Below are 15,324 nucleotides of genomic sequence, written 5' to 3'. Positions count from 1 at the left end.
TAGTCCGTGTCTCCCAGAGCTACCTGGGAAGGCGTTCGCGGCCCAGCCCTGCCCGTTCCCCTCTGCGGGACGGGTCGTGGCCCCGACCTCGTTTTCCGCTCTGCTGCCGGTGCCGCCGCTGCCCCCCGGCTCCCAGCCGCCCTCGGCAGCGGGGCACCGGAAGTCACATGCCGGAAGCGGCGCGCGCGGCGTCATCAGAACATGGCGGCCTGAGGCGAAGGCGCTCCTTCCTTTCCCCTCTGCAGGTGTGTGGGGCGCCGCCGCTGCCCTCCTGCCGGCCCGGGGGCGGCCCCGCCGGCATCGCAGCGGCCCGCGGGGCGGGCGGGCAGCGCCGGGGCACGGACGGCGTCCGGTCAGCCGGGCCCGGCGGCGGGGGTGGCAGGGCCGGGCCCGGGCGAGGGCCGCGGCGGGGGAGGGCGCTGCGGGCTCCATCCCGCCCCGCGGCGAGGTCGAGCCGGGGGGGGGGCGAGGGGGCACGGCTGTTGTGGCTCACCGACACTCCCTTGGCGCCGAGGCGGCCCCCCGCCCTGGCCCTGGTGACGGCTCGGGACTCCCCACACCCGGGGTCTGCTTGTCCCTGGTCCCCGCGGCGGGGAGCGGGGCTGTGCCCCGGGGAGCGGCAGCCCCCGCCGTCCGAGCGCGGTTCGGTCCGAGCCTCGGGTGGCTCATTTCTGCAAAGTGCTCCTCGGAGCCCAGTTTTGACACGGCAGCTCATAAGCTCATAAGCTTAGGTGAGCTAATCTAGGTGGGGGGGCGTACGCGTCTGTGCCCTCTCTCTCTCGTTCTGTTTCTAAAATTAGCAGCTCCCCAAGTTAAGAAGGATCCACCCATCTTGCTGTACCTTGCATAGAAGCACTATTACACAAACTGTCTTGCAGGATTCGAACTCTGAGTCTTGTAATCACTAACTTACTCTGTTAGGGGGGAAAACAAAGTGAAATCTTGCATGTAAATCAATTTTTTATTATTTTTTTTTCTTTCCCAGATCAGAACAAAGAGGCTACAGCCCGTTATCAAAATGCAGTATTCCCATCACTGTGAGCACCTTTTAGAGAGACTGAACAAGCAGCGAGAAGCCGGCTTTCTTTGTGACTGCACTATTGTTATTGGTGAATTCCAGTTCAAAGCGCACAGAAATGTGCTCGCCTCTTTCAGCGAGTACTTCGGTGCATTTTACAGAGACACGTCTGACAATAATGTTGTTTTGGATCAGACTCAAGTGAAAGCTGATGGATTCCAAAAACTCCTGGAATTTATTTATACGGGAAACTTAAACCTTGACAGGTAACATATGCTATTAAAGGGGGGAAGAAAATAGGGAAATAAACTTTGTGTTAAGGCAGTACTGGGGTTTTTGTTCTTTCTAATAAGTTCTGGAGGAACAAATAGTAGTGGATGTGATACATTTTAACAAGTTGAAGATCATCTGTTTCTGTGTTTTAAAATACCACATGGTATGTGAGTGCCAAAACAAAGGTATGTTGTCTGATATTTCAGTTATTGATAGTTTCACTCTCCAAATCTTTCTGTCTGGATTGGAAAGCATTAACAATCTGGCATGATGACTGGGAGAGGGAAGGATAAGTGTATTCTTTATGAAGCTGGATTATAAAAGTCCATTTTTGCAGAGAACACACAGAAACCTTATATACAGTAGAGACTAAAGGCTGAGGAATGCATGAGCATAGGCACAATTCTAAAAATACACGTTTGTTAGAATGTGCATGATCTGATACTTAAAATCTGATATTACAGTGTCTAAAAGGAGTCACGGAAAAAGTGTTTCCCCCTTTACTGCGTTGATTTTGTGCCTGTTGTGTTGCTTCACATACAGTGAGGATTCTTTGCAGTGCTTTTCTCTCAGGGAAAGAAAGAGATTATACCTTATGAGGGAAGTGTGAGTACTTACAAGTATGTAGGCCAGGATTTTAACTCCTTTCTCAATGTCTGGTGTCAAATGCATTTTAAAAATGCTTTGTTACTATTGATGTCTGACAACTCATACTTGATAATTTAATTACGCAGATGCGGGGTGGTGGGTTTTTTTTTTTTAAATTAGCCACAAGCATTAACAGCACACAGCTATGTGGTGAAGTGAGTGATCGCTGCTTTGCAAATTACTTATGAGCAGAAGCGTGCAGCGTTCTTGATGTCTGTCTGGGATGGCAGCAGGAGAGTTTCTGGATTCATTCTGAGCAGTTGAGATCTCTGAAGGAAGAGGAAGGTGAAAGTGCCGTTCTCACCCAGGGAGAACACCTGCCCATCTGCTTGTATGCACCCATCATCTTGTACTGTACCCCCTAAGGGGACTGTGGCAACTGTCTGCAAATCCTGGGGTCTTCTGTGGTGGTGGGTGCGTGGGTGACACCAGGACCGGGTACTTTGAACTCAGTGCTGGTATAATAGAGGACACTAAACCAGTTGTATTCACGTACAGGGAGTAATTGTGGCTAGTAACTTACTATTTAATTACATTTACTGTGTAGTAGATTCTTAGAATGATGTTGTTTATCATTAATCTCCCTTTAAAGTGCTGTAAATCCATAAATGCATTGATGGTACGTGTGGCCATCTTTTCTAGATCAATTTTTTTTCTAAACCATCCAAGGTTGTGTTGCAGGAACTGAAAAATAGAGCACAGTAGTTTAAATAAGGACTTCCTTGGTGTTCGTATTATGTGTGTGCAGCTGATATAGAATTAAGACTGTTTGCAAATCATTTTATAAAACAGGATTAATACCTGCCTCACAGAAGTGCTCAGCGCTTGTGAATTACTTAAGACTTTCAGCAGAAGGATTATAGAATGGCAATTTATGCAATTTATTCTCTGGTGGTTTATCCCTTTATGCAGTGATTTCTGAGCTTTTTGGACCAACAACCCCATGTTTAGCGTCACCAAGACCTTACAATTGGTCTTTTAACTTAAAATTATGCAAAAGGGATGTAACTGAAAATAAAATTCACAGTTCTGTGGCTCTGCAGACTCCACTAGACATGGGCCATCAGTTCGGGGGTAATTGTCATACTAAGGTCTTGCGGCACTACAGGCGAAGAGATTAAATCTTGCTGTAGGTGTTCTCAAAGTTATATTTTCTGACAGTGAACTTTGCTGTAGCTCTGCTTGTATTTGATACAGTTGGTACAGAACAAATGCTGGCTTTATCCAGAATATTGTCACTCAAGTCTTGTTTTCTTGCAGCTGGAATGTTAAAGAAATTCACCAGGCTGCCGACTATCTCAAAGTAGAAGAAGTGGTCACCAAATGCAAAATCAAGATGGAAGACTTTGCTTTTATTGCTAATCCCTCTTCTACAGAGACATCTAGTATCACTGGCAACGTTGAAATGAATCAGCAGACTTGCCTTCTGACTCTGCGAGACTACAATAATCGGGAGAAAGCAGACGCTGCTTCTGCAGAGTTGGTTCAACCACAGGCAAAGAAAGCAGCTTTAGAAAAGAAATCTCCTCAAACCAAAAAGCGAAAGAAGAATTTCAGCTCCCCCAAAAGCATACAGAATAAATCCGTACAATATCAGAATGATGCGACCGAGAACACATCCATTGAAATGTTTTTAGATGCAAATAAGCTGGCCACCCAGATCACAGAACAGGCTGCCCAAGGCAGTGATAACTCTGAACTACAGCTGGCATCAGTGGTGGAAAGCGAAACGCTGGCAGCGCAGGAGATCCTAGTTCAGTCTATTGCAGCAAAACAGAAACGGGGAAAGCCTCAGCAAAGCTGCGCACTGAAGGAGCACTGTATGTCCAACATAGCCAGTGAAAAGAACGCTTACCAGCTGGAGAGTTCAGGGGAAGAGCTTGACCAGAAGTACTCCAAAGCTAAGCCAGTGTGCAACACCTGCGGAAAAGTCTTTTCAGAAGCTAGTAGCCTCCGTCGACACATGAGAATACACAAAGGAGTGAAACCGTACGTGTGTCAGCTTTGTGGGAAGGCATTCACCCAGTGCAATCAGTTGAAAACACATGTAAGAACTCACACAGGTAAGCCGCTGGCCTTGTCTTCGTGGACCATGGAGACCTGTAATCGCAGCTTGTGAATACAGGACTAAAAAGATCTTTGCATTCTGACTCCTCCCTCTAGAAATTTTGTCTGGTGCTGGTACCTAATTCCTGGCAGCATGAAGTGTTTTGGCATTTTTCAGTACAAAATCATAGTTTTTACTTTAAATAGATAGACTTTATTAGTCTGAGCATCTGGATTTCTGGACTCAGAAGAGCTGGCTAGAGTGATGGAGTGCCAAAAACTATTGCCAGTAGAGCAATCACTGTACTTGATACCAGAATTTTAATTGCTCTTTTTTTAAACTTCAAATCGTAGTATCTGTTTGATAACAAAAGTGGAGAAGAATGCAATGTTGTAACAAGGAGATAACTTCTCCCGTAGGGCCTTCAGAAAAGGGAGGGGAGGTGGCTGAATTACTACAGCATTTGGGATTTTATTTAGTAAAATTTGCAGCTGAAATGTGTGATGGCATTATGGTCTCTGCCTTCAATAACATTACCAGAAGTTTATGTTGAATCAAGAGCTACTGAACAAAACATCAAAGAGAAATCAACTATGAATGCTTAAAGGTTAAGACAGCATGTCTGACTTAAAAAGATTATGAGCAGCAACTTGCTGGAGCCTGGGAACACGTACGGGAGAAGTGCTGTGCTTGTCTTTTCGTATGTTCCATCTAGAGATGGAAGACTTGATGCTGGGTTGGTTCATTCTTCAGGCTGATCTGGCATAGCTGCTGTTGTTTTTGCTGCTGTTCTTAACCCAGTGAGCAGCAGAGGGACATGGTTTATGTAGTCTTTTTCCTTGTGTGGCTGGCATTCAGAATTCTGAAGTAACGGTGAATCAGATACAAAATTGTTTGCTTTTGTTCTTTTTCCCCTTTGGAAAAACTCTGAGCAGAGGCCAGCATGGAGCTCTTTACAGGAAGCTGTGAAGATGTAAAGAGGTGAAGTAGGAGGTGTTGAGGTACAGCTGCAGGATAATGCCTTTCTGTAACCAAGGGAGAGAATTTCAGGTATTGTCAGTCAGTGACTAACCAGAGATTCGTGTGCAAGATGAAGCTTGTGAGCAGAATTCAGGGACAGTTTGCTGGTAGGAACGTCAGCTGCGCTTTCTACTTTTGAGGTATTGTACTGGGAATTTTTGCACGAGTAGGTAGGGAATTTCATGGTGCTGGTTGCTAGGTGGCAGGTTAGATGTCTGATACTTTTATTTTTGAAGTTTTTATGTACACAATATACTTAAGATATCTAGAGTTCTTGGTCTGATTGTGCACTGCCATAGAAATGCAGAGATTGGCTCTTTTATACTGTCATCTAAGACTGCAGAGTTGCATGGTCCATCACATAAGACTGTTGACCACTAAGAGAACATGAATAGTCAGATTCTCCATCAGATGCTAACGAGGAATTAGTGAGCACTAGACTGTTAGTTGAAGACTTGTTGCTGTTTGACAGGCAAGAAAAAGTAGGTGATTTACTGGTTCATCTTGAATATTCAGAATCATGAAAAGACATAACCAGCAAAAAGTCTGAAAATGTAGTAGTAGCATTCTTAAAATAATGTGGGGAAACCGGCACTATTAAAAATATTATTACTTTTTTTTCCCAAAAGGTAACGTGTAAAAAATAGTCTGTTAGCTGCTGTATTCCTGGTGCGTTCCACTTCAGTGGACAGATTACAGGATGTTCCAAGTTCTTATTTGTAAGAAATGTTGGAACAGACACCTGAGCTTTGGTCAGGTAATGGATTGCAAAGCTTTCTTATGTAAATGCAGAGAGCACAAGGGTTTTATTTTTCACTAGGGGAGAAGCCATACAAATGTGAACTGTGCGACAAAGGCTTTGCTCAGAAGTGCCAGTTAGTGTTCCACAGTCGGATGCATCATGGAGAAGAGAAACCGTACAAATGTGATGTCTGCAATCTGCAGTTTGCAACTTCAAGCAATCTGAAGATTCATGCCAGGTGGGCAGAAGTGAGATCCTGCAAATGCTTATCCATGTGTTTATTGAAGCAGAACAAAGTGTGAGCAATTCACATAATTTGGTCATTTCTACTCCTTTTCTTGTGGGTTTTCTCTCATGCTGCATAACAGGATAATTGCATCGATGTACTTGCTCATGAGGAAGGCAGTTTGTGATTTATGAATGTTACAGCCTACGCACTGGTATCCTTATGGCAGTGATGTGGGTTTTGTTTTAAACTGCTGGTAGCACCAAAGAGGAGAGAGTTCCTTGGTGGGAAGTGAAACAAACCGTTCTCACTGTTCACTGCTATCTGCATGGGGCTTTTTGCATTTTTGGCAGGAGCAGGAATTATATTTTCTTGTTAGAAATCATCGTTTGGGTTTTTAGTACCCTATGAAGCAAAACACGCTGAGTTCTCATGGGGTATGTTACATGTGCAGGGCATGTAGTTCAGCTCCCACTGAAATCACGGATGTGCTGATTCCCAGAGTCAACAGACAATGAATTTCACTCCATGAGAAACTGCTAACTCAAAAACCAAACTCACAGGTGTTAAGTTTTTTTAAAATTCACAGAACATTAACGCAAGGAACTTTGGGGACAAAGTACTAATTGAGGAAAGTTACTCAATCGTGGGTGTAGCTTCCCTTTCTGCCAGGAGATCATGGATGTCTGTGTTCGTTCGCAGGAAGCATAGTGGCGAGAAGCCCTATGTGTGTGACCGGTGCGGTCAGCGGTTTGCTCAGGCCAGCACGCTCACCTACCATGTGCGTCGTCACACGGGGGAGAAACCTTACGTGTGTGACAGTTGTGGAAAAGCCTTTGCTGTCTCCAGTTCTCTCATCACCCATTCCCGAAAACATACAGGTAAGGGGAGGCAGAGCACTGCGGTACCAGAACAGGCCTGGCAATGAAGGACTGGATAGATTGGATATTAGGAAACGTTTCCACCCAAAGGGTTGTCAAGCGCTGGAACAGGCTGCCCAGGGAACTGGTGGAGTTACCATCCCTGGAGGTGTTTAAAACACACGTAGATGTGGTGCTCAGCGACGTGGTTTAGTGGTGGACTTGGCAGTGTTAGGTTAACAGCTAGACTCGATTTTAAAGGTCTTTTCCAACCTAAACAATTCTATGATTCTATGACCGGCTGCAGAGGGGTTGGAGATAGGGAATGACCCAAGAACTGTGTAGCTTGGGAGTTACCTCTGGAGTTGTCATCCAGCTCCTTTCCCTTTGACCCCAGTTTAAGGATCTCTTTTGCTCATCGGACGTTACTTCTGTTTCATTTTCATTTGTTCTTTATGTGTATTCTGGTTTATATATTGAAATAACAAACTCCTTGTGTTTCCTTTAGGAGAGAAGCCATATATCTGTGGCATTTGTGAAAAGAGTTTTATTTCCTCTGGAGAGCTCAATAAACATTTTCGGTCCCATACAGGTCAGTTTCCAGACAGGCCACTTCCTGCACTATAAATAATATTCTACCTTTACCCTTTTGCCTTTAAAATACACCGAATAGTGCTGCACTTGAAAGTAGCACAGTTTCTTAATTTATGTGTCTCTGTGTTAACACCATTTAAAGAAAATATTTGTGATTTTTTTTTTTTAATTGCCTTCTTCATGCTAATATCTGTGTAACAGCGCAGCTGTTGATGTGTGATCGTGGCTTTACTTCTAACGTGGGGTTTGCTTTGGTTTTTTTTCTGCTTTGTTTTATTCTGTTATTCGGGAAACAATTTTATTCTGAGTACAGACAAAATAACTTTTTGTGTTTTAAAATACAGCTTTGAAATCCATTATCCTATATCTCTAACTGTGTTTTCTTTCAATTTCAAGATTGTTCTAACTGCCAAACCAATTTTTTTCAGGTGAAAGACCATTTATCTGTGAAATGTGTGGAAATTCTTACACAGATATAAAAAATCTGAAGAAGCACAAAACAAAAGTTCACACAGGTGAGTTCCAGGCCTAAAATTAGAAAATAACAGATTTTTGGATAGTAGCTCTCTTTAAAGCTCAAAGCATCAGCTTTAGAGGTACCCAAACCTTTTAAAGCATAAAGTACCTGCTTTAAAGTAGATTCAAGACAAATTGTCAAGCATTTGCATTGCTATAGGAAACATGCATTGAACAACATACAAGTGGATTGCTGCTGACAAGAATTTCTGTATGTGAATATATACTTTCTTGTCCTAGTAACTTGTGAGAGCTTTCCACATGAAGGCATAGTCTAAATTGTAGAAAATTTTTTACCTCTTCTGATGTCTTTACAAGGGCAGTAACTGAGGTGAACAAGGCCTGCTGGTTACAAGAATTACTTTACATCTTGAAGGCCCAAATATTTTTAATGCAACAGCGAAAGATTTGCTTATATGTGCAGTCAATGTTAATCCAAGTCTGGGCTGGATTAGCAAACACACAAGATCAGAGAGCTGGTAAAATGTTCCCAGCTGCAAACACTGCTCTAAAAAGTCTTTTCAAATGCATTCAGTTCCTATTCTAGATACCAGATTGTGATTAGGAAGAAATTTGACATAAATTACTTGCTCATGGTACAAAGCACAGGGCTGTTCAGATAGCCGGCCTCTTTCAACACTTGCTCCATATGCCTCATTATCTGTCCATCCTTAAGTGTATTAACCATAATTCCCTTGCCTCTGTCATGTGGAAAAAGGAATAATAGGTGTCTGTGTACACCTGGATTGGGAGGGAGAGGATGAGAAAAGAAGAGTCATGTGCAGAGGCAGCTTTGAATGTCAAAAGCTCAAGAAGCCCTGTTTGGGAAGGCCCCAGTGCAGCGGGAAGGCCCTGGTGCAGCAGGAAGCCAGCAGAAGCAAGGGTGAGGAGAGAGTGGCAGTGAGCAGAGCCGGGGCTGGGAAAGAGCTGGGACAGCTGCCAAGGCAGGTCAGCTCTCATGGAGTGGCAGAAGGCAGACAGGAGTGCTTTACCACTGAAATAACAGGCTTCAGAGCACACTTTGATAGAGCCAGGGTCAAATATCCGACATGGCTTAATCAGAAAGCCATCCGAGAGCAGTGGCAGACAGCATTCAAACAGAAGGCAGTGAGGAATCTGTTAACAGTGATTTCAATTCAGAATAGAAAATAATTTCTCAAGTGACTGGATAAAAACTGTAATGGTTCTGGCTGGAATGGAGTTGACAAATCTTGTCTTATGAAGATGTTTATGAATAAATGATACGTTGTATGTTGCTGTCTCAGTTAAAAGAGGATGCTTGGATGTGGCTGTGGTTCTCAGGTTTTCTGGAGTGGAAAATCTCAAGGAAACCTTCATAATTACATTTTTTCCAAAGCTCCTTTGTTCACTGTCATGTTAAAGATTTGTTATCTTCCGTACCATGCCAAGTAGAGATCAAGTAGGAATGCATCGCCTGTCTAGTTGTCATGCTACAAGCAGTAAAGGATGTGATTCTCAGTGCTTACATTGTACTTGCAGCTCATTCTGGCTTTGCGGCACATTGAAGTCACTGATAGCCCAGCTGTCCAGGCAGTCTTTGACACATCAAGTGTTTGTTTTGACAGTCATTTGAAAGGCAATTTTGCAGAATTTGTGCAGGAGCTTTTGAACATTTCTTTATTTTTCCTTCCCCCAGGATCTGAAACTCCCCCTGATTCTAATGCACTCGATAATTCTTTCAATGAACAAGAATCCATTCAGAGTCAGAAAAGTCCTTTATCGGAGTCCATAGATGTGAAACCCTCTGAGATGTCTTTAGCACTTCCTCTTCCACTTGGGACTGAAGACCATCAGATGCTGCTTCCCGTGACGGGTAGTCAGTCTCCTTCCTCAGAAACATTACTAAGATCTGCTGTGACCGGATATTCAGAACCTCAGTTTATTTTCTTGCAGCAGTTATACTGACAGTGCAGTACAGAGCCATCAAGGTAACTTGGTAGTGAACTTGCGTACATTTGGTGAGATGAACACAAGCAAGCAAGCAGTCACACTTTTTGAATTGGAGTTCTTTTTTTTTCTTCCCCTCTGTGTAAAGACACGTGTACGGCATTTCCATTGTGTAGTGTTGTCTTTTGTTTTTTGTTGGATTGTGCTAATCTACAGTCAAATTTCTATTTGCAATTAACACTGATTTCCAGGAGATGATTCCTTTCCAGAAACACCTGCCTTAAGAATTCTCTGTTAATGTATTTTGGAGATCTCCTCCCATGTTCCTGCTGATCTGATGTGTCACAATGTCACTTGAGAGCAGACATTTTAAGCCATATTTGATAGTTTAAGAGGTGTAAGGGGAAAATCCTAATTTGAATGTACTAACAAGCTTGTACTCCTGCATTCCAAGGTGATATAATGGTACATGAGGGAAGGTAGGCCAGTGCTCTGGTGAGGAGCTTGCAAAGAATTACTGCGATCTGCCAGAAACAGCTGTCTTCAGTTGAGGTCTGACCAGAAGGAAAGTTTTGTGTATATTTTCCTGACAAGGCAAGTAAGGAAGGTTAATTTTTTTTTTTTCCTGTAGTGTAGTAAGTCAGAGGGTTCTAATGGCATAGATAGTACTGGGTATTCTTTCCAACCAGTCACTTTTTTTTTTTTTACTTTTTTTTCTTAGTGAATCCAGCATTGTTGTGTCTTGTCCCAGATTTATTTTTCACATCCCTAAAATGCCCTGGGTTTGGCACAGACAGCAAGATTTGCCCAGAAGGACAACTGGAACGTGCATGTTGTGGATGAGACAAAAAGATGCACTGACTAAATTGAGGCATGGATCGTAGCTTCATAATCCTTTTTTTACAGTAGTGCTGCTTCTTGTGCTAGACAGTAGGTACAAAAGAAGAAATAAATCCTGCCCTTCACTGAAAACAATAAGTGAATGCTACATTAGGGGGCATTAAGAAAAAATACAACAGACCAGATTGATATTCTTCCAGGCAAGGTTTTGTTAGAGTATGACTGATTTGTTTTAATTGCAATATTTAATGTGTTGCTTTACCTCTCATGTCACTTGTCTGCAGTAACTGCACAAAACTGGTCTCTAGCAAGACTCCTATAAAGGTATGTTTTATAACTAGCAATGTACATTTTTAAAAAGCAGCATTTTTAGTGTCTTGGTAGGGTTGTTAAAGGCTAGTTGACAATAGGAGTACTTGTATACTCCATTTTGCCAGTTTGTGCCATTAACATAATGTAAGCATTATTTAAGTAATCATCAAATAGTAAGGAAACAGTTCTAATACTGTACCAACAATGCATTTAAAGATATTATTTGTTGGTTATTTACTTGGTGCTAGCATTTTATTTCCACTGATGCCTTGTGTCCAGACACTGATAAATAGAAGAGCATAGGAGATACCTCTTAACCGATTCTGTTCTACATGGAGTAATAATTCATCTGCATCTTAATTAAACCAACTTGTGAAAAATTTCTTGGAGGATTTCATTTAAGTATTCTGCAAATGGTCCCTTGACTCCTAAGCATGATAACAGATCTGTATTTTTTTCCCCTCTTCCTACATGCTTGTACTTGTAATAGACCTTTCGCTTCTTTGTGTTCATCATCTTGGTATGTGGCATGTTTAAAACTCTGCTTCTTGATCGTATTTTATGCTTTAACATATGGCCAATTTGCTGATAAAGTCTACTGTGGACAGCAAGGAGTACAAACATGTTCACCAGGAACATTATTAATGCAGGCATCGCTAACTCTGTTCACTGAAGCTAATTATCACCGTACCTGCTTGACCTTTATTTTCGTTGCTTATCCGTACCGCAACAGTTGTGAACAGCTGATGTCCTTCATAATGCTGGCAAAGGACAATGGATGAAGTTCTGATTCTTTTTTTTTTCCTGTTTGTTTGGCATTTGCCCCTTTCCTCCCACATTTTCTCTTGTAGCTTCTTTTGTTGATGTAGCACCTGAAGGATTCCTTAGCCTTGCCATTTACAACTGAAGAACCACAAAAATCAGGATCTTAACTCTGTGTAAAAAAGCAAACTCTGTGTAGCTTGTCCTAAGGTTCCTCTTTACTTTCCCTCTTTGAAATTAGAGTAGAAGTCTTGGGGTAGAATAGGCTTAGTCATGAATACTGAAAAAGAATGATACCGTACAACTGATACATTTCATGTTTAAACAGCTTTGGAAGATAAACTAATGATATGCTGCTGTTATCTGAGTAAAAGTATCTGAAGATTAACATATCCAGGATAAATGACCACAAGGGAGAACTAGCTCTGGAAAAAAAAAAATTAAAAAAAAAAAAAAATCACATTCCTACATAGAAAATACATTCCATAACAATGTTTGTTTGGACTGTTTTTATATTTCTAAAATGATAGCTTATTACTGTATTCTTAGCTTTCAGACTTTTTTAAAAAAATACAGTGCTTAGATTTATACGGGATTTGTTTAGATACTTATAACAGTAACACTTGCTTTATTAGTCATTTAGTTTTCTTTATAGACAAGAAGATAATCATTATTTTTTACAAGACAACAATTTTAACCTTTCTTAATAGAATACACAGGCTTGTAGTTTTGTCTTGGAGCAATAATTTAGTGACCTGCACTCTTGAGTCCCCATCTGAGAATCTTGATTTTTATCCTCATCTTTCATGAAGATATCTCAGCTGCTGAGGTGTGATCTCTATGAACTGTATTCATTTACTAGAATATAGATTTTAAATATAAAAATATATATAAATATATATATAAAAAAACATTTGTAGGTGTGTTCAGGCTGGGTGCTGTAGGACCCAAAGAAGCAGGTTTGTACTGTACCTTTTCTCAATAGATGCATGGAGATCGGCTGCACATCTAACTCCTAGGCTTAAGGATTCTGAATTTATTTTGGAGGTACGAGGTTTATAACAGTATTGATGATTTCTGTAAGGCATTAATGTGGGAAAGCATGGAATCTTTTTAGGCAGACATCTTCTTGAGACCTACCTGCAAAATGAAAGAGGGAATTTTAATAATTCCATTAACAGTAATTTAGAGAAAACAACGTGATTTGTCACACTGTTGTTTCAGTACCGTTTCAGTCAATTTTGCACTGAAGTCGGTGCAAGTTTTGCCTGAATAGGTTATTCTGCATCTAGAAATTTCCAAATTAGCTGTTTGGAAATACTTCTGTGAGAGTAGTTCCTTGTATGATGCTTCCAAACATGTGCTTAAATGTGGGCACAAAGCATGACAACTTTTCTGAAATCATGTGTTTCAAAAAAAAACTTTAAAGTACAGACAAGTCCCATGTTAAGGAATTCGGGGCTGTGATCTTGGAGAGGTTATCGATAAGCCTTGCAGAATTAAGTTCAGATAAGGACTAATAACTGATTTTTTTGGTTAAATTATTTTTAAAATCTCTTCCGTGTATATATATTTTTTCCTCTGTTATCTGTATATAGCTCAACTCTCAGTTTTATAAACCCCTGGGAAGGAGGGAGTTGTACATACTTAGCCTGAAGTGTTTTATGTTAGACTTTAATAAACTTGTTTTGTAATTTTCCCTCACCTTGTGTCTCCTGTTTATAACTGCAAGGGGTAGCAACAAAAGCAGGAGGGAAGCAGTCTAACATAACCACCATCAAAGCACCCTGTCAGAAGGACGCACAATAGCCCTTTGCACCGCATACTAACACCACAAGGATTGCTACGTTTTCTTCTCGGCAGTAAACACACCTGGTTTTTCTCATAGAAGATATTTTGGGTCTGTTCAAACTAAAACAAAAACTTTATTCTAAATACAAGCGAGTTTAATGACCCGCAAGTTAATTTTCTTCCACTTGTTTTGAGGTGTTTGGGGGAGGTGTTTGGGAGTTTTGTTGGGTTTTTACAGAGTGCTTTGAAGATGTACTTGTTACACTAAAGTGTCTTTATCAGAATTTGTATCTTAACTTACTTTTACTAGATTGTTTAATTTTACAGAAGGTGGTATGGTGGCTAGAGCACACAGTAGGACTTGGGGGACCTGCGCTGTACTATTCGCCTGTTGGATCAGTTGTTTTCCTTCCCTTTAAATTGGGGCAAAAATGCTGCTTTTCAGCAAGGTATTGTGAGTTCTGGAAGCTGAAACGATGATTTATGAGCAGGGTTATGCTTGCTTTCGCTACTAGAATAACATCCTCAGAAGACCATGGCAAAATTTTCTAGCCTATGTAAATTCTCTCATTCCAGAGAACCCAAGATACATCTTTTAAGAATTTTAAGGTTTGGCTTTCAGAGAAAGGAAAGCAATAAACATCTCTGGCATAGGCCTGTCTAAGCAATACAGGTTTCTGCATAAATAATTATTTTAGTTGGCAGGGAGCTGTTTATACCTAATTCAATAAGAATTACTCTGCAGCCCTTTCTTACAAAAGAATGGCAAAGTAAACTATGACACGAGCTGTTTTTATGGATGTTGTCGGTAATGCAGAGTGCTCATTAGGCCAAGCATCTTGCTGTTAAACAAGGGTTCAGTTAGAATTTGAATGTTGTAGTGGTCTTTCTGGCAAATTCTATCATCAATGTCTCAGAACTGAGAGTACTCTCTTTATCAGAGTATAACAACACTCAGAAAAAAACTTTGATAATACAGGCCTATCTAATTTTTTAAAAACTTAGGAATTTTTTCCTCAACTTCTGTTTTCATGGTTCTGTGCCACAATAGTTAAAAAGACAAGCTCCTCTCTCAAATAGGGTTTTCACAGTGCGACCTATGGACTTTGTGCTTAACGAGATGAGTACAGGGTGAGATGGCCCTGTGCAGGTACGGAGAACAAACATACCTGCTCTGTGGGCCTACCTCTACCTGCTTTTATGATACTAAGTGCTTTTTGGAGCAACAGAGCTGGACTAATTTGTGTTGGGGGGTGGGAGGAATGAAAAAAAAAACCAACAAAACCAACAACCAAACAGCAAACCCCCACATACAACAGCTGTCAGTACTGCCTCGGTCATTTCAGCTTGGTGTGGGGTACCCACACATCTCCCTTTCTGCCCTACCACTGTGATAATACAGAATCGGAACGTCGGCAGTTACGTCACTGCTTCTTAGGTATTATTGTTGAAAGTACTTTCTTTTCTTTTCCCCCCTCATGCTTTGATCTCGTAGGTCTTTTGCCTGTGTGCACATACATTCATGGATTATTCTGTGACTTGATACTAATTTTTAACAGCCACATTTAGACATGCAGAAGATTGTACAAGTGAAAACCTTTGAGCAAACCTCTGCTGTCCTATTTGGTGACTTTTTCTACTGAGAGTGTAGATCTAGTGATTTCTACAGGTATGAGCAGAGCAGGTGGAAAAAGGAAACAAGCTGAGTGATTCCCAAACTTCTACAAAGTCTGTATTCAAACCATTAAATAATGTTTAACTGCCATG

General features: G+C 41.5%; 1 protein-coding gene across 2 annotated transcripts; it reads left to right on the top strand.

Annotated features, from left to right (window-relative positions):
• Positions 1–130: 130 nt before the first annotated feature.
• On the top strand, positions 131–15,269 carry MYNN (myoneurin). Of its 2 annotated transcripts, none has more exons than XM_054835284.1 (8): positions 131–245; positions 986–1,284; positions 3,200–4,002; positions 5,827–6,046; positions 6,677–6,855; positions 7,343–7,426; positions 7,857–7,943; positions 9,602–15,269. In XM_054835284.1, exons 1-8 carry the CDS (start codon positions 168–170, stop codon positions 9,868–9,870), a joined length of 2,019 nt encoding a protein of 672 aa, XP_054691259.1. In that variant the 5' UTR covers positions 131–167; the 3' UTR covers positions 9,871–15,269. The 2 variants fall into 2 exon arrangements, with proteins under 2 accessions (XP_054691259.1, XP_054691260.1); XM_054835285.1 differs by having other exon boundaries at positions 5,827–5,986; positions 9,602–15,267.
• Positions 15,270–15,324: the final 55 nt, after the last annotated feature.

Source organism: Grus americana, chromosome 9, assembly GCF_028858705.1.
Source record: "Grus americana isolate bGruAme1 chromosome 9, bGruAme1.mat, whole genome shotgun sequence".
In the NCBI taxonomy this organism is placed as follows: Eukaryota; Metazoa; Chordata; class Aves; order Gruiformes; family Gruidae; genus Grus; species Grus americana.
This window is presented reverse-complemented; position numbering and strand designations above follow the sequence as displayed.

Excerpts from the sequence above, each read along its gene's own strand:
- MYNN (XM_054835284.1), top strand. The coding sequence starts at position 168 with ATGCCGGAAGCGGCGCGCGCGGCGTCATCAGAACATGGCGGCCTGAGG. Across the intron at positions 4,003-5,826 it reads ACATGTAAGAACTCACACAG|GGGAGAAGCCATACAAATGT; the intron begins GTAAGCCGCTGG and ends ATTTTTCACTAG. Across the intron at positions 6,047-6,676 it reads TTATTGAAGCAGAACAAAGT|GAAGCATAGTGGCGAGAAGC; the intron begins GTGAGCAATTCA and ends GTTCGTTCGCAG.